Genomic DNA, 26,848 nt, shown 5'->3' with positions numbered 1-26,848 from the left:
TTGGCAATCTCAGTTTTACTGCTGATTTACACTTACATTTGCATGGCCATTCTAGTGTTTAATTTTCCTATGTACAAAATAATCATAATAAAGACCAACTTCACGGACAGTGGTGTAGTTCTGTCATTGTTATTAGAACATAATAACCAATACATGACTGTAAATAACTTCAAAAAGATGAAGTGCTAAGTAAATGTCTACTTAAAATATGATCTCTACATGCTTAATTTCACTATGTCTAGTAATTTGCAGATAGAAATGCACCAAGATAATTGTTTATTATTTATGGTTGCTTCAATTTCTTTTAAGTTATTTCTTTGACCAGTCAGAGATAGGAAATCATCCAGATTTCCAAGGACTTGGAAGCATTTTGGAGGAAATCACTAAATCATCATAATCCTAATATCACTTGAGGTCTCCTTCTTGGAACTCTACATCTTCTGAGTTTTTTCAAAATTGATTCTCAAATGCATTACTAACAAGGGTGTACTCCTCTGAAAGGAGATGCCATGTAGTAGAGAAGAACTTGGGCTTTGGTGTCATGTAGACTTGGGTGTGAATCACAGCTCTGAGGGGGCCCTGTGGAAATTTTTTCTCTGATCTTCAGTTTCCTCCTCTATACAAAGAAGGATAATGATATAGAATACCTTGGATGATCTCAGGGTGTACCTCCTGAGACTTTTTCAGATCCCTGAATTTGCAAAACCCACAGTAGCATATAATTTTTTCAGTTTCATTCTCCATAAAATGGGGATAACAATTCACACTTCCTGGGTTGTTGTATTAAATTAAATTATGTATTAAATGTGAACAATAAAGCTTGGTTGGTGTGGACACTGGACAAGGTCAGCTAGGATCACCAGAGAGCTGAGTAATTCATTCTGGCTTATCTGCATTTTAATAAGTCCAATTTGCAGTCAGCCACCAGTAGTTGAAATCTTGATCTACATTAGAGAATATGTGTTTTAAGCGTACTGTACTCTTTATTTCTGAGAAAACAGGCAACTCAGTCTGTGACTTGAGCTGGAATCTCAAAAACCAAGGCATAAGAACAGACAGAACTGCCTCTCAGCTATGTGTAATAGGGTTTTTTGTTTGTTTGTTTTTTTGTGGTACACGGGCCTGCCACTGCTGTGGCCTCTCCCGTTGCGGAGCACAGGCTCCGGACACGCAGGCTCAGCGGCCATGGCTCACGGGCCCAGCCGCTCCGCGGCATGTGGGATCCTCCCAGACCGGGGCACGAACCCGTGTCCCCTGCATCGGCAGGCGGACTCTCAACCACTGCGCCACCAGGGAAGCCCCGTAGTAGGGTTTTTAAGTCCAAAACTCGAGAGGAGCAGTCTATGGAAGGAAAAAAGAGTCTGATTCTAGGGCTTGGACAGAAAGTAAAGACCTGATGTAAAACAAAGGTTGTTGCAAGGTGGGCAGGAAAAATAGTGGTTAAGCCAGTTAAGGAAAATGCAAAAGTATGAAAGTGCCTCTTATGGGGCACCTACAGAAGAACTCTTGGGCAAGGTGGGTGCTGTAAACAGCCCCAATCATTTCCAAAAGCGAAAGTCCCCCGTATCAATTATCTCAAGAATTGTGAGCATCCACTAGGCCAAAGCACATATATTGATAGTCATTGCTCAATGACTGGTGCACAAAGAACCACCAAACATTTTTAGCTCCTTTCCTCATTTGAATTGATTCTTAACAGTATTTCTGTGTTAAACTAACATCATAATTGTTAATGACAATTGAATCAGTTAATGTTGCTGAGAGTTTAGGTCATTTGATCTTTTCTGGCACACAATAAGCATTCATTAAATATTTGTTGAATTGTGTGAATAATTTAGGACAACTCAACAATTAATAGATTATTTTCATAGCATGCTACAGACAAATATTTATTAAGTGACTAATTTGTGCCATGCCTTGAGATTAAAACTGTGTGGCCTATATACATTTTTTTATGGCTTCGATTCTCAAGGAGTTGATCTAGTTAAATAGATAAAGCATAAATGCATATATGAAAACTCAGTTTAATTCAGCAATATAAGAAATGTTATAACCATTAGTTGTTTAATTACATAATAATTGGAAGAAACAATGAACAAAGGCAGGAAGGAAAGATACAGCAAGGAAATACTGGTGGAACTTTTTGGAGACAAGGATTTGTGTAGAAGAGTGGCAGATCAGACCAGAAAGGTTGTTTATGTTTTATAGGATCAGTATGATCACATTTCTGATTATACCAAGGCTTTTCTTATTCCTATTTGAAATCTGCACAATATTGTCAGGCCAGTGGGCTGTCTACAAACAGATTTATCCCCAGCTCAGTTTACACTGTGGTAAATTTTTGGTTTAAGTCCCCTGTGACATTGTAAATATTTGCTTATCCCTTTTATTGACATTATCACCCACATTTTTTTTTTTTTTGGCTGCGTCACGTGGCTTGTGGGATCTTAGTTCCCTGACCAGGGATTGAACATGGGCCCCCGGCATTGAGAGCGTCCTAACCACTGGACCTCCAGGGAATTCCCTCACCCACATTTTTAATTAAAGCTTATTGTCTAGGTTATAAGATGAAAGGAGAGAATCTCTAATATATTAACAGGAGACTTCTTGGTTAGACTATGTTTTAACTAATCCATTCTCAGTTTGGAATGAAAAGCAGTTGGGTGATGAGGCAAAATAAAGGTTTTCCAGGTGTTCCATTAAAGTATGCGGACTTTGATAGGAAGTTTGCTAAAGCAAGAAACACCAAATGGGTAGATCCAAATGCAAATAAAAATAAGAACTTGAATAGGGATATAAAATACAAATTCCTTTTGACAGATTTCAGGTAATAACTTCTCGGAAATGTGTATTAGCCCTTGCTATTTCAGTCAACAAATTTTATTGAGTCTTCTTTGTGAAAACAGTCTAAGACTTAGTCTTATGCTATTTTTCTGTTCTCTTCTTGCTTCTGTTAAATAAACACCAAGTCCCTAAAATCAAAGTTAATAATTTTAATAATCCTTTGCCTACCGATACATATGAAAATAATGGCGAGTTTCCTTCTTTGGGTGATTTCTGATTTTTGAACTAACCTGCATAATTACTTTTCATGAGAAGATAGTGGGGGGGGCGCAATGAAAAGAGAATACATTTTAAACTAAGAGGCCTAGGTTTGAATTCACCCAGCTGTGCAGCTCACTGGTTGGCTACCTTTGGGAAAGCTAAACTTCCTTAAGCCTTAGTTTCCTCCTTGTAACATGCAAATAGCAATACCTTTCAGGGTTGCTGTGAGTGTTGAATAAGAGATAACTTAGGCTGCTCCTGTCTTAGAGTACACTTGGAAGAAATATTAATTCCCATTTCCTTTCCTTCACATCATTAGTGTTAGTGTGATTATTTGGGTCATGCATAAGAACACTGAACTTTATTTTCAGCTTTCTGAGATGTCCAAGCTGCCCAAAAATAGAATCTGAGTGGAATCACCCAGAGACTGGCACACTGGCATTTAAGATATTCAGTGATAGCATTATGAAGAGAGAATATTTCAAGTATTATTTTCCTACCCTTAACTTGCAAAAAATTTATTGACCCATGTTGATGTGCTGAGAAATAACACAAAGCATTGAAATTTACTTTCAAAAGAACAAAGGTCTTAAATTGTCTGAACAAAATGACTATCATAAATGGAACAAAAAAAATAGGTCTGTTAAAGCATTCAGATTGCCTTCCAATGCCCTATCTTTCAGCATTAATGCCTAATGTTTCGGTCCACATATCAATTCATATTCTCAGCTAAAATACTGCAGATACAATGTTTCTGAAAGCATTCGTTTTTTTCTTTCTATATTTTCTCTTTGCCTGTTTGTTTAGTCATACAAAAGAATTTCAGGGTTCCTTTCTGTCAGAAAAATTATAAACAAAATTCAACACAGTGTTTCCTTAAAGTACTTACTGAAGGAGACAGTAGGTTTTATGTTCATTTTTACCCTTAATTTTTTTTTCAAATACTGCAGAAATGCAAACTTTTAAATATGTGCAGTAGTTATGAGCACAGACTTAGAGTTAGCCTTAGGTTTAATCCTGGCCCAGTCACTCACCCATTGTGTTACCTTGGGCAAGTTTTTAACCTCTTTCTAAGCCTTAGATTCTTACCTGTAAATTGAGAATTCTAACAGTACCTACTTCATAGTTTGTTGAAGGAATATGTAAAATAAAGTACAATGTCCATGACATTAGGCACATGCTAGGCACATGCTAACACAGTGCCTAGCATACAGCTAAAGAATGTTAACTTACTTCTACTGAGATGATAAGTTTATATGTGTGTTAATATAATCATTATATTAATGTGGTGAGCAGGAGGAATCAATTGTAGACCTCAGGCTTACATGCCTGATACTAATTGTCTTGGATTTCTTCAGTTAATCATAGATGCTCTTTAAAAAAAAAACTCTGGGAACAGATTTTCTTCTTAGAAATAATACTTCCTAAAAAGTGTAATCTTTGGGGCTTCCCTGGTGGCGCAGTGGTTGAGAGTCCGCCTGCCAATGCAGGGAACGCGGGTTCGTGCCCCGGTCCGGGAAAATCCCACATGCCGCGGAGCGGCTGGGCCCGTGAGCCATGGCCGCTGAACCTGTGCGTCTGGAGCCTGTGCTCCGCAGCGGGAGAGGCCACAAGAGTGAGAGGCCCACGTACCACAGAAAAAAAAAAAGTGTAAACTTTGGTATGTCCTCCATATCAAAAGCACAAGTAAAGGAAGCCTTACAGTGCTTTCATGGAAACCACATAGTAAAGCTTTAATCTACCCCAAAACTGGGGGTGCACACATTATTATAACAACTGATTATTTTCCCATATTTACTTTAATAAATGTATCAACCATACTCTCAGTTTTGTATCAGGTAAAGATGTTTACACGTGTCACATGCATCCTCCGCATGGATATGTTCCTTATGTTTTATTCTTTAAAAGTTCATGTTTATTATCCTTTTCACCTCATCAAAGGAGAAATCAAGAAAGTCTGTTTCCTTAGTCATCTTAGTCATTATCTACCCACACCATCCATCCAGGTTAAGAACATCGCACAGACTGAGTTAGTAAAGTTGATCCGAAAGAGCAATCTGTTCTAAGTGACGGTCCCTGGATCTGCCACGGAACCCTGTAAGTACCCTTCATTACTCTGGCGGGGCAGTATCACATTTCCTTCATGCTACTTTTGTGGCTGACACAGTTAGGCAGTGAGATTTGGGCTCTGGATGATCCTGGTTGATTGACACAGGAACGGTCCTTCTCCTGGGACAGGTAATCACAAATTTACTTTTCAGGATAATAAGTATTCTGTTTATAGTTTGTTTAGATGTTTTTAGTTTTTAAAACTAAATAGGTTTTGAACTTATAGCTTTTTCAGTTTTTTTAGTTTTAAGCAAGTGTTTTCAGTACCGTTGAGATGAAAAAGACATTTCTTAAGGATTTAATTGTAGTTCTCAATTACACTGTATCATGGGGTTTGTTTAAGACCCTCTATAATCCACCATACATACATTGTTTTGGATGGTCAAGAACTTGCCTCTGCTGTGTTTTTCTCATTAGCAAAGGTTAGAAAATAATACAAGTCTCTATTCTTATTTATTTTTTTTTTTTTTTGCAGTACGTGGGCCTCTCACTGTTGTGGCCTCTCCCGTTGCGGAGCACAGGCTCCGGACGCGCAGGCCCAGCGGCCATGGCTCACGGGCCCAGCCGCTCTGCGGCATGTGGGATCTTCCCGCACCAGGGCACGAACCCGTGTCCCCTGCATTGGCAGGCGGACTCTCAACCACTGCGCCACCAGGGAAGCCCACAAGTCTCTATTCTTTAAAAATAAGATATAGAGGATTATTGTTTTTTCATCTGATACTTGAGGGGAATACCTCAATATAAATCTATAAACTTTAAGCAAAACTCATTGAAAATTTGGTATATGTCAGAAATTTCTTTTAAAGAATAAAAATCTAAAGCAATCTGGAAAAATAGCAAATACAAAAATTTTATATGAATCTACTAGCACAGAAATTCTCACATGCTTATCCTCCAAGTGAAGACTTCCTCTGTCATAGATCTTCCAGATTCCTTGGCATTCCTGTGGATCACCCCAATGTGAGTAAACTGTTTCTATAACTGAGTGACTAAATTAAGAAAACAGCTGAAGGCAAGCACAAGATCATGTTCAAACCACAATAAACACATGTGTTAGATGGGCCACTCAACTTTATGGGGAAGGCTTAAGACATGTAAACTTGTGTTTACTTGTCACTTATGAAATTTGTTTTTAACTATGTTGGATATATTTTTTAAGTTTTAAAAAGTATTCTTTGTACCAGTAAACTCTGGTAAAATCTAAGCTAGTAGGTTTGTGGTGTAATGTTTATACAATTACTAAGATGATATGCAGGGTAGGGGCTACATTACTTGGGAGCAGAAACCAATTTTAAAAAACTAGAATCTAGAATACAAGGTTGATATACTGTAAGCAAGGTATCCACAGTTGCTGAATATTATTTATTTAAAATATTTATATGCAACTTTTTTTCAAAGAGCTCAAATTTTTTGTACACTGTATTTGAAAATGTTACAGTAAAAATGAAAGAAAGATTACTGCTATTCAGAAATTCTTTGTCTCTTTATTCTGTAACTTTTTTTTTTTTTTGGCATTTTAAACCGATTTTAATTCTTCCTATTGATTCCTAATTTCACTGCCCAACCAACTCTAGTTTATCTTTCAGTATGGGTCTCCTTCCACCTCAGTGTTCTATACCTGGGTGAAAGGTAGGATACCAGGCTTATCATGGAACAGTTTGCAAGGAAGCAGAAATATGTTCACTTACAGTGTGTGTAGACATTTCCCTTTAGAAAATCATATTGTAGCACATCTTTGTGCTAAATGAAATGGAGGTTTTACTTTTTCCTGTCCCGACTCAAGACTTAGCAGCACTTATATTGATTATGCATCAAGATCTGAAAGGGATAGTGGGGGAAAATCCTCTCTTTAAATAAAAAGAAATCGTTGGAGCACCTACCTAAATAGAAAATGCAGAAACACAATTAAGTAGTCGAGGTTAATTTCAGCACAGGTAAGAGATCAAAAAACCCTGTACATTGAAGATCTAGATTAATGCAGTAATGAAAATAACCTATCCATATAACTCAGTTATTCTTGTGCCCTCTTCCCTCCTTAGTAATAGTGCTTTCAGTCTGGATTATTTTAAAGTTTTCCTCAATAGTCTTTTTCATTTTGCCTGTGTAAATTCAAAGTTCCTTAACAAAAGGTATAGTGAAGCTTCTGATTTGATCATAATAAACAAAGTTTATATCTATTCAATATACTATAGGGAGTCTCTAGGTGACTGAAAAAGGTAAAAAGATCTCTTAGTAAATGCCATGAGGGCAGGAATTTTGGTATATTTTGTGCACTGCTTTATACCCAGTACCTGGTACATAGTAGGCATTAGATAAATATTTGTTGAATGAATGGGAAGAAATTCTACAAGTATTGTGTGATTTAATTAAGAAAGGTAGGTTTATGGGCTTCGCTGGTGGCGCAGTGGTTGAGAGTCCGCCTGCCAATGCAGCGGACACCGGTTCGTGCCCTGGTCTGGGAGGATCCCACATGCCTCGGAGCGGCTGGGCCCGTGAGCCACGGTCACTGAGCCTGCGCGTCCGGAGCCTGTGCTCCGCAACGGGAGAGGCCACGACAGTGAGAGGCCCGCGTACCGCAAAAAAATAAAAATAAAAATAAGAAAGGTAGGTTTAAATCAATGTATTTTATGCTACCCAAATCTAAGAATGACCCTTAAAAGAAAGAAAAAAAAAACCCAATGGCATTTATCTGAATTTTCAAAACCCAGGCTTCTACCAAGACTGAAATAATGGGGTTAACTTTTTTTTTCCAAATTCATATTCTGAAAATATATGAAATTAATATCAAAGAGCCTATACTTTGACAAAGTAGGTTTTTGAGCAGATGTTGGTTTGGCTAAGGATTCTTTTTTATTGTTCGGCAATGCTTGTGTAAAAGAAGAAATCTGGCATAGACTTTTTCAAAATAATATACAGAAAAAAGTTATTCCAGGTACTCATAAATGAATAGGAGTTATAATATGTTACATTATATAGTAATTTTGACTTTTAAACAGTATCTGATTCGTTTTTTTTCTGAAAAAGTTTGTTCAAACTAATTTGTTACTGGGTTTATTCTCGGACTGATGGCTTTTTCCTCTCCATTTTTCCTGTGATCTCTAGTTAACAACTTTTAATGTTAGTTATCTTCTCTGCTTTTTCTAAGCCTTTGGACAAACAGTTAAAAAAAAAACAACCCTCAGCTTTAAAATGTTGGACCTCACTTTCATACTGGCTTTTCATAGCCAAATTTCCTAAAATGTATCAGTGATTAAATGAGAGTAAATTTCCCATGAATTAAAGTTAATTCTCTTACCTTCTGTGTAGTTCAGGGAACTCTACTCAGTGCTCTGTGGTGACCTAAATGGGAGGGAAATCAAAAAAAGAGGGGATATATGTATATGTATGGCTGATTCACTTTGCTGTACAGTAGAAACTAATACAGCATCATAAAGCAGCTATACTCCAATAAAATTAATTATTTAAAAAAATAAAGTTAATTCTCTTAAAAATTAAGAATTTTGATATATTTCAAAAAATAATGCCATTTTATTTGACAGATGGAATGTGTTATAATCAATTTAGTATTAATTCCAAACATAAATAAATAAACAACTTGGTCCTCTAGCTGTAAGTGAAATTCTATAGGTAGGAAAACTGACTGACCCCCACCTCCCATAGGTGCTGTCCTGCTGTGGAATCCCTTTGCTCAGTTTTCTCCTATCCAATCAGGTGGAATGTTTCACAGGCACATGGTTTATACAGCTCAAAATAACTTGGGACCTGTGAGCTGACAAATGCTCTGGCTCCGGTGGTGACAGGTTGTCCAGCTTCTAACAGCCATCTTCACTGAAACTAAGGTTAACTCCTCACTCTATGGACGGCTACTCTCCATTTCCAAGGACGTGAAGAATTTTCTTTTTCTCCTGTGCTTTCATCTAAAAGTTCTCCTTGGATAATTATCGTCACGGTGGAGTGCTTGGTTTGGACATCCTCATCTGGGTCAACTAAAAAAAGAAAGGTAATATCCAGATTTAAGTTCTCAAGTATGTTTTGATAACAAGAAACTGACAATGGGAAAGGGATATTTCCGAGACCTAATTACTGTTGCTTACAGTGAAACCGAGGATAACTTTCTAATTACGTAGGATGGGACACAAAATTACGTGAAAAATAAAGTTTTCTACGTGGTCAAATTTTGGAGGGGATTGATGAGACCCTCAGAGATCACAGCCTACTCGGGTCCTAAAGGAAAATATCTTAACAGAGGAAGTCGTGACATGTGTATTATCATTGGCATTTTCCATACATTCATTTATTAAAATTACGGTGTTTGTATAGAGAATATGTGTGCAATGCCTATTTCCTTTTAAAAGGAAATCAAATCTAAAATAATATGACTCCATAGTTAAAGACTTTCATTTAACATTTTTTTTATCATGTAAAAGGATATGCTTGCTATATTTAGTGTTGGGAGATCTGCTCCCTGGATTAATGTACACAACAGCTGCAGAACGTCTTGCTCAAAGGACATTGCTCTTTCTTTCTCCTTTCTCTCCCCCTCTCTCTCTTTCTCTCTCTCTCTCTCTCTCTCTCTCTCTCTCCCTCCCTCCCTCCCTCCCTTCCTCCCTTTTCAGCTGCATCAGAAAGACACTTGACAGTCAGTGGCAAGTGTTTGGCTTGGTACATTGCACTATTAGCAGTAATTAGATGCACAACTTGAACTATATTTTAATAACCATATAAACAAAGAAAAAGAAAACATGAGTTAATCTGTATTTCCATTCCCAAAAAGTGAACATTACAGTAAGGGTGCTAAGAAATTTTATTATCTTATCAACAGATTTTTTTACTCATACTTGTTAAAGATACTAGCATCGATCAGTTTGAAAGAAACAAAACAGCTAACCAGTTTCCTTTCTCAAAACATTGTTATTCAACTACTTTCACATTGGTAATGATGAAATGAATTCTACAAGCTCTAAATTTAAAAATTGTTATAATTTTTTAGTGTCTCCTTAATAATAACTCTTAACTTCACATAAAATCCATATAATCCTTTTCTAGGATATTGAGAATGTCTACACTTATAGCTATAATAAACATATTTTTAAACAAAAATTAAGATATGCTGTCTGATACACCATTTGACAATAATCAAAATATTTAAAATCAAGGCCATCCCATGAAATCTGAAATATATGCACACTGTACTTACTTTGTCGGGACACAAAATTATAAACATTAGAGAATCTTATAATAATGGAATATGAAACAAACAGTTGGACATTATCCAAATTCTGGAGGTTTGTCTCTATTCCCACTTGTAGAATATGGCTAATGCTATTGGAACTCCTAACAACGTATTAAAGCACCAGTGTTCCATATGTGTACAATTTAGAATATAGACTCTACTACAGACTCTAATACATCTATTGTATAATAGAATATAGTTTCTAGCTTACAAAGGCACACATTCAATGGAATGGACTCAGAACCACAATTCATGGACACAAGAAATTCAATAAATTTTTATCCCAATAGGGTTTTGGAATTCATAGAGATGGTTTTTCAAACTTATTTTTGAAGAAACGGGACTACAGATAAATTAGGTTTCACTGTGAAAGGACTTTAATGAACTAATGTTAGTATATGAAAAGGTGACAGCTAAATTTTTTAGGTTAACTCCTGGATGCAATAGGAGTAATGAACTCAGCTCATTAACCTGAAAATAGAAGATGAATGAGACTGCTAACCCCAGAATAATTAGTCTCCTCATTGACATTGAGATTTGACAAAGGCATTGCTTGTAGCATGGCCGTTATTGCCTATAAAAAGCCAAAAAAATGAAAAGATTTTATCTCTTTTCCTCTCTTAAGAGATATAGAAGGATCAAACACCACAGAAATATTTTCCTAAATTTTTATGGTGCTTTACAGCTGATAAAGAGCTTTTAAAACTGCTAAGGCCTTGGGCTTTTGCTTAAAGGGAACAACCCGTGTACAGACAAAATGGTGTGTTGAGACATTTAAGAACATGTTTTCAGCAGTTACATTTTTGGTGGGCACAAAAGTTGGTGCGACTATTTACCTGCAGTCACTGAAGAGTTCCTACAGCTCATGTATAACTAGAGTCACCTTGACAAGCTCTGTATAGACTGTGTGCTACATAGCCCTCCACCTGGAGTCACAATGCACCCCACGGTCTGAGAGAGGCCCAGCAGAGCCTTCACACCAAGGGCTGGAACTAGCAAATGTGTCAATTAGGGAAGTTATCATTTTTCAAATCCTTAACCACCTAAAGAAAATGAACCCAATATTAAGAGGCTGAAGAAGGATGAAAATGTTTACTTTTTTTTTCTTATTTAAAATGAATCTTCGAGTTAATGGGGATTGACAAAGTTTTCTCATTTGGGACTTCGGTATAAGAGCTAAGTTCATCATGAATGGTGAATTGAGAGTGAAATAAAACCTCATTTTTGTGACTACCACCAAACCCTTTTTTTGATCCTAGATTCCTGAAGCCGTCTTACTTGGCTTCATTACCTTTTTTAAGGGTCATAGAATTTACTTCTATACTATTTATTTGCTATATTTCAGATTAAATACTAACTTTGGGCTCTGGTTTTGGTATCCTTTGCACTAGTGCTCCCCTACAGAAAAGGATTACCTTAAATTTGTATAGTGTTCTACATTTCTAAAGTTCCTTCACAAACAAACCCATGAAGTAAGCAGCGTAGTTCTGTTCCTCAGTTTAGAGGTGAGTTAATTAAAGATGTCTATCTTTTCCTATTCCAGCTCTCTAGCCAAATAACTATTAAATATTAGACTGTTTTTGTGTTCCCCTAGAAACCAGATTTGTTTTCTCATTTAATATCTAAGAATATTTCATAGCCAGAAAACTTCAGTATTCATGTTTTAATCCAAGTTACTTCATATTAGGTTTTGCCAATTCTCTGGTCAATGCCCCAATTTAAATGTTCATATTATAAGCAAAAGATGAGTTTACAACTCATGTTATTTCCAACAAGGTCTTCTCAGAACCTACAGAAGAATAGTGTTAACATGACTTGAGAAATATGCCCAAAGGTATCAGCATTAAGTTTTGTTTTTGTAAACGAGACTCTTAACATTTTCAGCAAGTTCTTAGGTCAGATCCTCTTTTCAGCAAAATTCGTAGGGAAAAAATATAGATATTTGGCAAAGAAAGTGAAGAACATTCAATAAGCATCCTATGTGGCTAAATTAGTTTACATGATCTACTAAAGTTGGCCCTGATGCCACATTAACTGCCTCATTTCAAATCTAAGACCATTTCATCAAAAGCACAATCTGTTTTCAATGGCATTTATTCATTCTTAGTTTGAAAGCAGTGTAATATCTGTTTCAATTTATAATAAACAGAAAGAAGGAAGCAATGTCCAATGTCACCTGAACACACCAGTTGAAATGTCTAAGAGCTGTGACATTTGTCAAATGAAATGTTTAAGAGAACCCTTCCTAAAACTTGCTCCTGCCTCATCCCAGTAAATAATTCCACCACTCACCTAGTTGCTTAGGTCATAAATACTGGAGTCACTCTTGACTCTGGTCTTTCTCTTGTACCCTACTTTCAATCCATCATTAAATCATATTGGCTCTATTTTCAAAAGATATCTCAAATCTGACCATTTCTCACCATCTTCCTCTAATACTACTCATTGATCCAAACCAGCATCATCTCTTGCATTCTTTGCATAGCAGCCACAACTGAACTTTCTCAAAACCATGTCATCTGCTTCAAAAAACTTTAAAATGGTTTCCCATTCACACATTTAGTAAAACTCAGAGTCTTTCCCATGGTCTGAAAGATCTTACATGCTCTAGCCTTCCAGTCTTCTTTCTCACTCACCTCCTGGCCCACTGGGCTTGACTTGGACACACCAAACATTCACCTCCCTTGGCCTTGACACTTACTTCTTCCTCCCGGATGGTCACATGGCTAACTTCTCCACTGCATGAGAAGCTTTGCCTGACATTCCTAGCCAAAATGTCAGTAGCACACCTTCTTCTCTACCTCATCATTCTCCAGTCCCTTGCCCTACTTTATTTTTCTTCTTAACATTTATATCTTCCCTACTAGAATGTCAACTCCATGAGGGCAAGGACTTTGTCTGTTGTTCACTGATGAATCCTCAGGGCCTAGAAGGGTGCCTGGCACATAGTAAATGCTCAGTTAATATTTATTGGATGAATAAATGAAAGCTGGGTTATCCATAGTAGCTCTCAGGTTTTTTAAAACTATAACTTTTATAACAGATAGTTTTAAAATTAATGCTTGAAAGAGAAAGTAATACATTTTCATATTTCCTATTTTAGGTAATATTTATCAGTTTAACAATTTACACATGCATTTCCACCTGAGAACCATCTGAGATGGAATTGTTATTATACCATTTGATAGATGAGGATAATTGAGATTCAGATGCATTAAGTGACTTGCTCAAGATAGCAAAGTTATTTAGTGTTGGAGCTGGGATTCAAACCCAGGTTTTTTATGATAATCAGATGTTCTTTGATCCTTCTGGTATGAAAACAAAGCATAATTCCAGTTATTTTATCCACCATAAATAAATTTTTATTTGAAAGTCACTTTGAAGTTATTACTGCTTTTACCAGTTTATATTTTTTCTTTGTGTCTGTAAGGTTCCTTTGTAAATATGATTTCTATTTATCTGTCTTACTTTAGCCTGAAACTCTAAAAGAAGATAAACAACATAGATTTAGTAGGAAATTCTAATGAACAAAAGAATTCAACAGATACTTTCTGACCACCTTCTGTGTGCTGTGTGTGTACAGAGATGAGGGTGTACGAAACAAAATGAGGTAGACAGAAAAGTAAATAGGCAAATATGCATCGTAATAAGTGCTGTGTTTCGGGGTTAGGACAGTGAATTTTGGCAGCATAGTGGAGAGGTACCCAACCCAGAAAAAAGAAGAAATCCCAGGGCCAACTCTCAGCTAAGAACTGAAGATTGTATTGGCCCACTAAGATAGTGAAAAGAGGTGGAGAAAGGGAGCATCCTGAGCAAACAGGATATGTACAAAGATCTGAAGGCAGCATAGTTTGTTCATGAGACTATGCATATTTCATAGAATACAGATACGCTGAATTAACTACAAATTCAAGTTCAGTTCCTTTTCAAAGTGTGTCCTTGGATCAAGTCACATCACTAGTTCTACTTCTACTTCTTATCATGGTATGTGGCCACAGTTGTTAAATAATAATAAATAATAGTAACTACCATATATTGAACATTTACTAGATGTCAAGCACATTAATCACCCTTCAACTTATGAAATGGCTACTCTTATTACCCCTGTTTTACAAACAAGCAGAGGCTTACAGAGGTTAAGTAACTTTCTCGAGTTTATACAGCTAGGAACTGTCAGAACTAGGATTTGAACCAGATCCATCTAACTCCAAAGTGTCAGGTAACAATTGTTAAATTCAAACATTAAAGAAATCCTTAATTTTGAATGCTTGAAATTTTTGTTATAATAATTTCTCATGACTGTAAGCATCAGAACAGGCACACATTTACACCTCCTTTTTTTTTTTTTTTTTGGCCGCACCGCAGGGCATGTGAGATCTTAATTCCCCAACCAAGGATCGAACGGTGCCCCCTGTAGTGGAAGCACAGAATCTTAACCACTAGACCGCCAGGGAAGTGACATTGGCGCCTTTTCTATAAAAAACAACAACAAAGAAATAGTTGTAGAGAGAAGTGATTACTTATATGTGTATTTTCTTCTCCATTTTCACCATACATATAAACTTTTCGGACGTTCTTCAACATTAACATCAGCTTTACCCATGTACTGTTTGTTACTACCATCAGTTGAGTGCTCATTATACTGGCTGGCCCTGTTTTACGAGATTTGCAATCATAATGTTATTAATCCTCACTCCCCTGGGAAATAGACATTAGCCATGTTTTACAGACGAGGAATCCAAAGATCAAAGAAGTTAATAATTTTCTCAAAGTCACACAACTGCTAGGAGGTGAAGACAGAATTTGAAAACAGATTTATCTGATTCCAAAGCCAATGTTCACTCCATGTTGCCTCGAGATAAAAGCCATCTTAAAGAGCTAGAGACAAAGTTACATTAAAACACAATATACAGTGATGTCTAACTAATAGAGAGAAGACCATCCTGATTTATAAAGCACTGAATTTCCCCCCTCACATTTAAATATATACAGAAACTCAAACTTGGTTAATGGGATAGTTGATTTACAAATGGAAAGGATTTTCAATCAGTATATTAATTACATTTTCAAATAGCATTTTGTACCTTATTTCAATACCTTTAACTGTTCCTCTACAAAGTTAATGCACAAAGAGGCAAGTTTTCAGCTGGGATCTCAATTACATTTTCATATACTATTTTGTATATCATTCACTGTGCTTCAAAATGGCCATATAGTTCTATTTAATGAGCATATCATAATTTAACTAATTTCTTATTGGACATGGTTCCAATTTTTTAATATTATCATCCATACTATGATGAATATGTTTGTAGATAGATCTTTGCACCCTTCCAACCCCATTGCATTTTCAATTAATCTTTATTTAAGGCACAATAAAGCTCACCCAAACAAGCGGCTCCAGTAGTGTTCATCTCAGGCTATGGAAGCATATGAAAAAACATTTTGCTGCAGGTGATCCTTTTAGCCATCTTTAATTGTCCTCTCAAGGTGACTGCCTACCTTGTCAGTTTAGAGGTTAGTTTTAGATAGCACTCTAAAACTTTGAGAACTAGGCAGTCCCTAGGAAGCCCTATTTGTAATATTTTGTGATCTTACAAATATTTTTATTTATGATATGAGGCTGTCATATAAAAGAAAGAAGAAAAATTAACTGAAATAAATTTTGTCATAGAATGTTCAAGCCAGACAATATTTAGGAGATTACTTTCCTCTCCATCTTCCAAGCACAAGGCACACAGTAGCCAAGAATGACAGATAGGCTTCATCTCCATTACCATCTCTGAGTGGCTGGTGGTGGCTGAGGGACTGGAGAGTTAAATAAGTGAAGGTCAATGGGAAGAATACTGTAATCAGTTAGCTGCATCTCTTAAGGAGGCGAGAGAGGAGTAACAGCCTATGGGTTACAAGCTTGCTATCATTCTAGTAAATGTGTGAGTGAATAAATGGGTATAACATTAATAATATGAAAGTAGTTTGCATTACCAAAATTTCTAGTCCAAGGGACTTTGAACAAGTTATTGTACTATTTTTATAAGACTTTACGAATTATTTATTGTTGAATAAATATACCCATATAATTTATGTTAATATATAACTGATTAGAATATACTCGTATAATTACAATTTAAAATTAAGAAAAGGGTATACAGTGAAAAGTGTCCTGTCTTGCACCCCACTTCCCTGTCTTCCATATCCCCTCTTCACCAATGTTAATTTAAGAGATTTTTAAAAAACCTATGCTCTAACTCACACCTTTGTAGAAATTAAAATAATTATACCTTATTTGAAAAAGCTAAATCATTATAGTTTGCAAGAGCACACTGAGCCTAAAAACAACACTGGATTTAAACAACTTGTCTCTAGTTATAAAATAAAAGCATTATTTATTTTCATGAGCTAGATCAAGTTTATATTTTCAGTAACTAGATGAGATTATATTGTCAACATCTTTTAATTTCTGTTATTTTATTACATTCAGGGTAAGGGGGAGAGGATGGAGAGAAAACTCTCTGTGTATGAAAGCACTTTAAAACTAAAAACCCTTTACAGATATTATCAAAATTATGTTTAGAAACTGTATTTAATATCTCTATAGTTATAGCATAGCTTTCAAAATTGAACTTGTATTTAAAGAATTTAATAAAGTGATAATCACCATGCTTTTATTTCCAATTTCAGGGAACCCTCATTCAGTTCCTCTCCATTTTACAATATGAGAATAATAATCTTTAAGTGTTTAAAGTAAATTTTGTGAAAGTATCAAAACTAGGCAATTTTTACTTTCAGATTTAAGTTCTTAAGCATCTATCATGCTGTAATAAACATAGACTTGTTATTCTGTAGAAATGATCCAAACTTTTTGTTATTATTGTTATTTTGTGACAGCATGCAAGACGACAGCCTAGAAGCTTCTACTTCCATATCTCAGCTTCTAAGAGAGAGCTATTTAGCTGAAACTAGACATCAGGGAAACAATGAGAGGAGTCGAGCAGAGCCTTCCTCCAACTCTTTCCATTTTGGCAGTCCTTCTGGAGCTGCTGAAGGTGGAGGAGGCCAAGATGACCTTCCAGATCTTTCAGCCTTTCTGAGCCAAGAAGAATTAGATGAAAGTGTCAATCTGGCAAGACTGGCCATCAATCACGACCCTTTGGAGAAAGCAGATGAAGCCCATGCTAGAAGATGTTTTTCTTCTGATCAGATGAAACACTCACCTAAATCAAGTTTGGACCCTAACTTCTGCCAGGATAACTCTCGAAGTCCTACCAACTCTAAAGAGAGCCTCCAGGAGGCAAAAAGGCCACAGTATAGTTCTGAAACCCAGTCCAAAAAAGTATTCTTAAATAAGGCTGCCGATTTCATTGAAGAGCTGTCATCCCTTTTCAAAGCCCATAGCTCCAAAAGGATTAGACCTCGTGCCTGCAAAAACCACAAGAATAAACTGGAATCTCAAAGCAAAGTTATGCAGGAAAACAGCTCCAGTTTCTCAGATCTATCAGAAGGAAGAGAAAGATCTTCTGTTCCCATCCCTATCCCTGCAGATACCAGGGATAATGAAGTGAACCATGCCCTTGAACAGCAGGAAGCCAAGAGGCGCGAAGCTGAGCAGGCTGCCAGTGAGGCAGATGGGGGAGACACCACCCCAGGGTCTTCTCCTTCGTCTTTGTACTATGAAGAACCTCTGGGGCAACCTCCCCGGTTCACTCAAAAGTTACGGAGCAGAGAAGTTCCAGAAGGAACCAGAGTACAGTTGGATTGCATAGTGGTAGGAATTCCACCACCTGAAGTAAGGTAAAAATGTCTCATTAGTAATGTTTGGTAATTACTTTCCATCTACTGTGATCCTCCTCATTTTATCTTTCATGTACGTGGTTTCAAAAATTATATACTTTGAGTCAGAGTTTAAAGCAACACTGTCTTAATAGAAGTGTAATATTAGACATACATTCAATTTACAATTTTCTAGTCATCACATTTTTTAAAAATAAAAGGAGCTGGGTGAAATTAATTTTTAAAAATATATAATTTAACCAATATATTAAAAATATTACCATTTCAACATGTAATCAATATAAAAATTATTAGTAGGATATTTTACATTCCTTTTGTCACCGGGGCTTCAAAACTCAAGGTGAATTCTGCACTTAACAGCACATCTCAGTTTGGATGTTAAATTTTCCTAGGAAATACTTAATGTGCATTTAGATTTCAAAAAAATGTAGCTGAAAAAGTAGATTGTAAGACCCAAGTTGTTCCAAACATACTTAAAAGTTCTGTAAGAACTGAATTGAGTATCGGCTTTTACATTTAAATTAATTAAAATTGAACACAATTAAAAATTCAGTTCCTCAGATGCACTGGCCACATTTCAAGTGCCCAATACCACATGTGGCTAATGAACATGCATTAGCACAGATCTACAGCCTGTAGCTTAAAAAACAAAGTATTTATGACCTATACTTAATGAATACCTGTGGTATTTTTTTAATTAAAAAGAAACCAAATAATAGAATAAAGTCTGATAGAATAAAGGTAGAATAAGGCTGTGACAAAGATCAATTTAAAGATTTATTTTACATGTATTGTATTTATTATATAATTTTTGATATCCACTTAATGAGCACTCTTCTCCCTAATGCCAAAGTCTTTCCCTAATATGACTGATGAGTAGAAGGGATACTCATCTTTTATGTGTCTACCATCAGCTTTTCTGTGAAGTAAGTAAAGCTAAGCTTCAAGGCTCTTCATGTGCACAGGCTACATCTAATTTTGTGTTCTAATTTTATTTTTTTAAGAGGTCTTTACACTTTTATGAGCTTCAGGCCCCACAAAATCTGGATCCAGCCTTAACCCCCAGGGTGACATTTGCTACCTCTTGTATTATAATGTAATAATATATGAATAATGTGCTGGAAATATTACTTTTATAGAGAATTACTGGTATTTAGAGTCCTAGAAGAGTTACTTTGCCTCCCTAACCACCTAATTACTACTAGAATACTATTTAACATTTATTCTAGTTATGTAAGCAGGCCTCATCTTCTCTTTGCAAAATATTCATATTATAGGGTAATAATAGCATTAGTATTAATAATATCTTTCATTATGTATTCCTGTTGATTAAAGGGATTTTAGTATAAAAACATATTCATATATTGAATTTTGCTTTTCAGAGTCAACATAAGGCAATATTAAATATTATTTCTACAATGGCGTATACATTTTACTATTTAGTTATCCAACTGGCCTCCTTGAGGGCAGGGGTTCTATTGTTTTACCTTTGGATCTTGAGCACCAAGCATGGCTTCTAGCCTGTAGTAGTTATGCATAATATAGTAGTCACTAAGTTACGAGTAAACTAATGCATAAAGAGACAGGAAAACAAGAAACTCAACTTAGATTTAAATCAGGAGTGATACAGTTGCACTAAGATGTGGCAAAGGGTTGGAACTGCACGACACAGGGCAGTGTCTACCCTTCTACTCTGTGCAAGCCTGATGACACTCCCTGGAACTCTGGTCAGTAATGTTGGCAAGAAGTCATAGCACTACGATGTATACCACTCAGTGGCATCTGGTCAGTCTAAGTAAGCTGGTAAGCACTCAAGTTACGGCACACATACAACTTACTTAGATTAATCCTATCCATTCCACTAGTTTCTGGTCATAGATTGGACTCTTTCAAAAAAATTAGACCAGATCATTCAAGACTCATCCTCCCCATTCTCGACCACGACAATCTCAGATACAAAAAAGACTTCAGTGCTCCCGTGAGAAAAATTACCCAGGAAGAATTACAAAATACCCATTCCTTGAAAACCAAAGTAACCTGGTGGTCACTCAGAAACTATTTAGTCAACCGATTAAATATTTACAAATTTAAAAGTGAAAGAAATATACACAACTTCCATGTAGCAATACTAGTTTTTACCTGGAGAGCATTTCTTCAGTGATAGAATTCATGCCTGTAACCCAACCACTGTTTTGGTGGCAGGAAATTAATATGTACTCACTATTTCCTGAATTTCATGACAGTAATCATATTAAGAAAAAACTTAGGGTTTTCCAAATAGACTATTAGCTGTCATTATTTTCCTAAGTACAGAACTTATATAACTCTAATCACAAAGCAAGTATGTATTGAGCTTTTGCTCTAAACTCAGCACTGTGACCAGTGCAATGACAGAGACGGTATAAATGTGTCCCTGCTCTCAAGGAACTTGCAATCCAGTTAAAGAAATCATCCTAACTCTACTCAGTACTCTGTAATGACCTACATGGGAAAAGAATCTAAAAAAGAGTGGATATATGTACAAGTGATTCACTTTGCTATACATGAGAAACTAACACAACACTGTAAATCAACTATACGCCAATAAAAAAATAATGATAACAAAAAGAAATCATCCTAATTTTTATAGGACAACCATAAGGCTATCAGACTTCAGAGAAGGGCTGGAGGACTAGAAAGGTCAAAGGAGACTTCAGAGACATAAGGGGATTTTAGTTGAACCTTGAAGAGTAAGAAGAAGTTAGGTAGAAATTTAACTCATTTATGCATTCAACAAATACCTACTGAGTTACTGAAGTGACTCATTGATGGTACAAAACAATTGGGAGCTATTGGAGGTCAGGGACCTTGTTTTGAAACCAAGTCTAAAACTCTTCTAAGAGGGCAGCTCACAGTCTAATAGAGGAATCAGACAGACATATAATCAAAACATTGCAATACTGTGTAATAAGAGCTGTAACAGAAGTATGAATAGGATGCAATGGCAGCTCAAAGGAAGATGTGATATTTTGCCTGAAGTGCAGGATGAAGGAAACATTAATGCTGGAGGTGCCACTTTAGTTGAGAAAACTAAGGGTGGAAGAGGAAAGCAAGGGGAAAGGCCTAGAGACGAATGTTTCCAGGGAACTGCAAGTACTTGGCTATGTGACGAACATGGGATAACAGGTGAGGAAAGATGACAGAAAAGACAGAAGAGGTAGGCAGAGGGACAGGTCCTTTTAGGCCAGGTCAATTCAACATGTTTACATAAGTACAGATGCTGGAATAGTAATAATATCTGTAGATGACAGTGAGAAGACTGAAGTAACTGGAAAACAGTGGAGCCAGATGATTTTGAAAAGCCTTGAAAGCAAAGTAGAATAGTTCAGAAGTGGTTTCAGAAGCAAGCGGAAAACATTTAAGGTTGTGTATAAGGACGTACTAAGATGAAAGGGAGAATTTAAGTAGTCTGGAAGAATGAGTTAGACCCCAAAAGAATGGAGCCATGAGGCCACTTAAGAAGCTGTGAAGGGTATTCCAGGCATCAGATGCTCTGATCAGACCAGGGTAGGGGTAGTGCAAAAGCAGAGAAAAGACTGAGAGAGCAATATTTAGAATAAAAGAAACCAAGCCGAACTTGGTGACCGACTAGATAGGAAGGATGAGTTTGAAGCTGGGTACCTCAGAGGACTCTGGGGTCACTGTCAAGGTCTGAGAAACTGGAGGTGGATGATTTGAGTCTGAGGAGATGGAGGGACCATATCCAGTAGACAGTCAAAATGCAGGATTGAAGGTCAAATGAGAGGGTAGTGGAACTGGAGACATTCCAAGGAATGCCCTGGACACGGGGAAATTTGGACACAGTATCTCTGGCATTACAAAGGGACTATAAATACAGGTAACACTTGGAACTAACTTCTAGCTGTGCTAGACTGGGCCAGGGTTTTCCAACCTTCTTTTGGCAGTAATTCCTCCTCCCGTTTTTCTCCCCACAGTAAATCTGTTACATGACCCCAATACATAGTTCACACACACATGCACTTTTTTTTTCTTTTTTTAAAAAAATTTTTATTGGAGTATAGTTGCTTTACAATACTGTGTTAGTTACTGCTGTATAGCAACACACACACACTTTTTAAAGATAAAATTAGTGCTTCTGGGATTGAAGAGAGTTGGGGTGGAGGGGGGCATGCAGTCCTACCTTTTTGCTCACCACTGAAATTCCTAAAGCAACTCCATAGAACCCAGACGCACAGATTTTGACTTGGAGAACGTCTTTAAAAATGCATTAAAATAATGAGACACTTTGGTTTGCCATAAAGGAAAACACAGTCAAAAAGAAAAGTATCCTTTTTGCTATTTTTGCAAGAAAATGTAATACATACACCTGGCAACTGAAGTCTAACCTTGTAGGTGTGTGCCTCTTTGTGTTCTCAGTATTCTACCCATGTTTTTATAACCCTAGTTTAGCAAATTGAAGAATCCTTTTTGCCTATATTTGTTGATTTCCAAGTTGACTGGGAAGAAATTGTTTTGTTTTGTAAGGGTAGGATCCTATATCATTAAAGCTAGCTGTTTTGAAAGCTTGTTAATCTTGAACATAGCTTCATCGGAGGAGCTGAAATACATTCATGCGTTAGCCACAGATGAAAGAGTCTGCAGGAATTCACAGCAAATGGCCATGATCCCTTTTTGTATCCTGACTCAAAATTCTTTTCCCAGGAATGTACAGCTGGGTCACACTAAGTATGTTTGCTTGTACATAACGCTCTGAAGCAGCAAAAATTTACCTTTTATAGATGCTGATATCTGCTTTGGCTATTAAGTTTTTGCTATTGCTACTTCTGGACATTTGCCTGTAAGTGGCGTGCTGAGGGAATAAATTAGCTGTAAAGACAAAGGATGCTTGGGAATTCCCTGGCGGTCCAGTGGTTAGGACTCCACGTTTGCACTGTCAAGGGCACCCGCTAAGATCTCACAAGCCGTGTGGCGTGACCAAAAAAAAAAAAAAAAAAAAAGACAAAGGATGTTTTAAATGATATAGGGAAATTTTAAAATATTATAAATAATTATATATGATATGTAATGTAAACTATTATGTAAACATTTTAAAACATTACCTTATTTAGGGGCATTTTCTTCTACCTTCTGGGAAAATCTATATACCTTCATTTACTCATTCATGCAACAAATTTTAAGTGTTTATTATGTGCCATGTACTGTTCCAGGCAATAGGATTAAAGCAGCGAACAAGGAAAATTCCCTGCCTTCATGGATCTTAGAATCTAGAAAAGAACACAGACAAAAATTCCAGTGATTATGTAATTACAATTGTGATAAATGTTATAAAGGAGGGTGCATAAAGCAAAGGGACCAAACCTTGTGAATGGGTTGGGGAAGGTTTTCCTAAAAAGTGGTATTTAAGCTGAGACATAAAAGATGACTAGGAGTTAGGCCAGCAAAGCGGAATTTAGGGAAGAGTGTTGCAGGGTGAGGGAATAACAAATTTGAGGCAGTGAGACAATGGTTAACTTTAAGGAACTGAAGGAACTGATGTCACCAGAACATAAAGAGTGAGGAGGAAATGGTTTGGGATAAGTTCAGAGAGGGAGGACAGAGTCTGGATTTCAAGAGCCTCCCAGAACAAGCTACTCAAAGTGGGTCCCTGGACCAGCAGGTCAGCATCACCTGGAGCCTTGATGGATATACAAATTTGCAGGTTCTACCTTGGACCTACTGAATTAGGATCTCTAGAGCGCAGGCCCAGACATCGGTGCTTTAACAAAGTGCCGTTTGTTTCTGTGCTGAGGACTTCTGCAATCTCTACAGAGACCTCATCGCCCGGGGGGCTGGCCCCTTGCTCTGCTCCTTGACCTGAAGGTTGTAATCTCTACTTCATGTTCTAGCACCTGCTCCTCAGTCCCTACTCCAACAGTACACCCCTCACAGCCTCTTTCTGTTGGTGTCACTCACCCTAGCAGATGGTTCTCTGAGGTAGATCTGTTTTGAGATAGAAAACCAAGCTAATGTCTGTGGTGTCCACTTGGCCCATGGGAAAACCCACATCTTTGCCCTCACAAACTTTGGAAATGTTGGCGGTTTCCAACGCAGCCCTCTCTTCTTGCTCTTCCCTCTTGGACAATGCTAAATATCCTTTCACCTTAAAAGTTTTTTAGGCGGGCTTCCCTGGTGGCGCAGTGGTTGAGAGTCTGCCTGCCGAGGCAGGGGACACGGGTTCGTGCCCTGGTCCGGGAAGATCCCACATGCTGCGGAGCGGCTGGGCCCGTGAGCCATGGCCGCTGAGCCTGCGTGTCCGGAGCCTGTGCTCCGCAACGGGAGAGTCCACAACAGTGAGAGGCCCGTGTACCGCAAAAAAAAAAAAAAAAAAAAAAGTTTTTGAGGCAAGAGCTGGGTAAAGCCTCTGTACCACCACCAACTCCAGAGGCTACAAGTCAAGATCTCCAAGGGATTCTTTCTGTAGAAGTCCCTGTCACTTGCCTACTAACCTTCTCTATTCAATCTCTCAACCTCCTTATCTATACTCCCAAAGTGGAAAAGGATCACCAGATGGAATTTTCTGAATTGTTTTACAAGTGCATTTTGAACAGATACTGAAGAATATCTACAATATGGATATATTAGAAGAATAATAGCACAGATACCTGTGTGCCCACCTTACTATCATTTTTAAATCTACTGTCTTCCTGATCCTGTCCCTTCCTCCCTGCTCAGAGGTAACCACTAGCCCAAATCTTGTTTTTTCTTTAAATTTTTCTTAACAGTTTTTCTTCATAATTTTACAACGTATCCTTATGGCCTTAAACAATACTGGTACAGAAGTATTTACAGGTGAAACGACACAAAGTCCTATATTTACATTAACATAAGTCAAAGTGGGGAAAAGTGGAAGGTATAAAAGAAACACATCTCCCTTTGGTTGAAGCTCAGTGATGCGTGCGTGGGGGTTCATAATACAGCCTGTCTACTTTGTGTACATTTGTAAGTTTCCATAATAAAGAGTTTAAAAAAATTTTTTTAAATTTTACTGTTGTAAAATGCTTATGTAAGTGGAAGCATAATGTACGTATTCTTCTGCTACTTGCATTTATTTCTCTAAAAAGTATACCCGTGATGCTGCGTGTAACTCTCATTCATTCACTTTCGTTGCTACATAGTATTTTACTGTAAGGTGAGAGAATTGTATCCCTGATGTACATTTGGGTTGTTTTCAGTTATTTTCCTAATAGGAACAATGGTATTATAAATGTTCTAGCATAGTCTCCTGGTGCACGAGTATGTCTAGGCATGGAATGGCTGGCAGAGTATGTACAACTTCAACTTTATAATAACACCAGATTATTTTCCAAAGGAATTGTTTCCATTTACATTCCGACCAACATTACATGAGTGTTCTGGTTGTTCTACATTGTAATACGGATATTATCAGACATTTTAATTTTTGCAAATCTGATAGGTATGAAGGCTTCTTGTTGTGATTTTCATTTTCACAAATCTCAACTAAGGAGGTTGAGATATTTTTAAATATGTTTATTGATCATTTAGGGTTCATTTTCTATGAGGGGTCTGTTTACATCTTTCACTAGTTTTTCTATCAGTTTGTTCTTTTCTTATTGATTTGTAAGAATTTTAAAAATATGATTAGGAAACTAATCATTTGACATTGTGTGTTATGAAAATATTCTCTCCCCATTTGATCTTTCTTTATGGTATATTTTGATAATTAGATATTTTTAACTTTAGTATCAAATTAACTGAAGTTTCCTTTATGGTTTTGGTTTTTATAGTTTGAGTCTAGTGTGCCAAGAATTTTCCACCTGGAAGAACTCAATAAATGTTAATAAAAGTTAAAGCATAGACATAACCATCCCACCTGTAACCCCACACTCCTATGAGTGAAATATAGCCATTGGACACGAAAACTTAAGTTCGTTAACTCAGTAGTGGTCAAACAGGACATACAAGACACTGAATTGTGTTACGAAATCCAACATAACTTTGAGCCCTGTAAGAAAATGTCTACTATTATATACTCCAGTTGCACTTTCTATATGAAGAGTCATTCTCATGCATGGAGAGAGCTGAAGATGTCAATAAATAAATAAACTACCTTTTGGCTATTTCAGAGGGCTTACATTCTTTACTTAAGAAATCAGGCATCTAGTCCCCAAGCCTTCTTGAAAAATGAAAATGAAACAGACTAGAGGCTGTAATCATCTTAATTTGAATTCATTCACTTAACAGTCATACAACAAACATTTTTTGGAACGGCTATGTCGTGCCATACGCTGTGCTAGGAACCAGATAAACAAGTGGTAAACCAAACAAAAATGATAATCTCTGCCCTGTGGTGTTTATTGTCCAGTAAGGGAGAGAGATCTTAAACAAATAAACCTATAAGTAAACATATAATTATAAGTGATATGTAGGTTCTGTGAAGTAAACAAACAGGGTATTAGGAGAGGGAGTAGTAGGAGGTGGGACAGGGACATTGGAAAGGCTGGGTCAGCGTTAACCGAAGGCTCTGAGTAATCATTCTTTTAATGAGCATTATTACTGGTGAGCCACAATAACACATTCAAATTATGTTTAGGAGTTGTTAATGTGCTAAAACAATGAGTCATAATATTTAGCCACACCATATTTTAGACAAAATAGTAACCTAAGAGCAGA

The 26,848-nt window shown here is 36.8% G+C and overlaps 3 protein-coding genes across 11 annotated transcripts in view; 1 reads left to right on the top strand and 2 right to left on the bottom strand.

The window, feature by feature from the left end:
- Positions 1 to 26,848, bottom strand: part of PBLD (phenazine biosynthesis like protein domain containing) — a 175,770-nt gene that overhangs the window by 15,206 nt on the left and 133,716 nt on the right. For 4 of the 8 annotated variants that reach the window (XR_013824370.1, XR_013824371.1, XR_013824374.1 and 1 more), the window contains 2 exons: positions 8,806 to 9,140; positions 5,778 to 8,493 (listed from right to left, as the gene is read on the bottom strand). The gene's annotated coding sequence lies outside the window, so the exon portion shown is untranslated. Of the gene's footprint in view, positions 1 to 5,777; positions 8,494 to 8,799; positions 9,141 to 26,848 lie in introns of those variants that run through there. The other 4 variants (XR_013824372.1, XR_013824373.1, XR_013824375.1 and 1 more) reach the window with 4 other exon arrangements.
- HERC4 (HECT and RLD domain containing E3 ubiquitin protein ligase 4) overlaps positions 1 to 26,848 on the bottom strand; it is a 239,152-nt gene that overhangs the window by 157,498 nt on the left and 54,806 nt on the right. The window contains exon 2 of one of the 2 annotated variants that reach the window (XM_079900838.1): positions 8,450 to 8,493. The exons of the other annotated variant lie outside the window; for it this stretch is intronic. The gene's annotated coding sequence lies outside the window, so the exon portion shown is untranslated. The remainder of the gene's footprint in view (positions 1 to 8,449; positions 8,494 to 26,848) is intronic. 2 annotated transcript variants of the gene reach the window in all.
- Positions 16,438 to 26,848, top strand: part of MYPN (myopalladin) — a 67,189-nt gene continuing 56,778 nt past the window's right edge. Inside the window, 1 exon segment of the mRNA XM_079900854.1 lies at positions 16,438 to 18,178. Within this exon segment, the coding sequence (XP_079756980.1) occupies positions 17,277 to 18,178 (902 nt within the window). The 5' untranslated portion in view covers positions 16,438 to 17,276.

This window comes from Stenella coeruleoalba (genome assembly GCF_951394435.1).
Source record: "Stenella coeruleoalba genome assembly, chromosome: 16".
NCBI lineage: Eukaryota > Metazoa > Chordata > Mammalia > Artiodactyla > Delphinidae > Stenella > Stenella coeruleoalba.
Note: the sequence above shows the minus strand (reverse complement) of the source record. Positions and strands in the feature narration are given on the sequence as shown.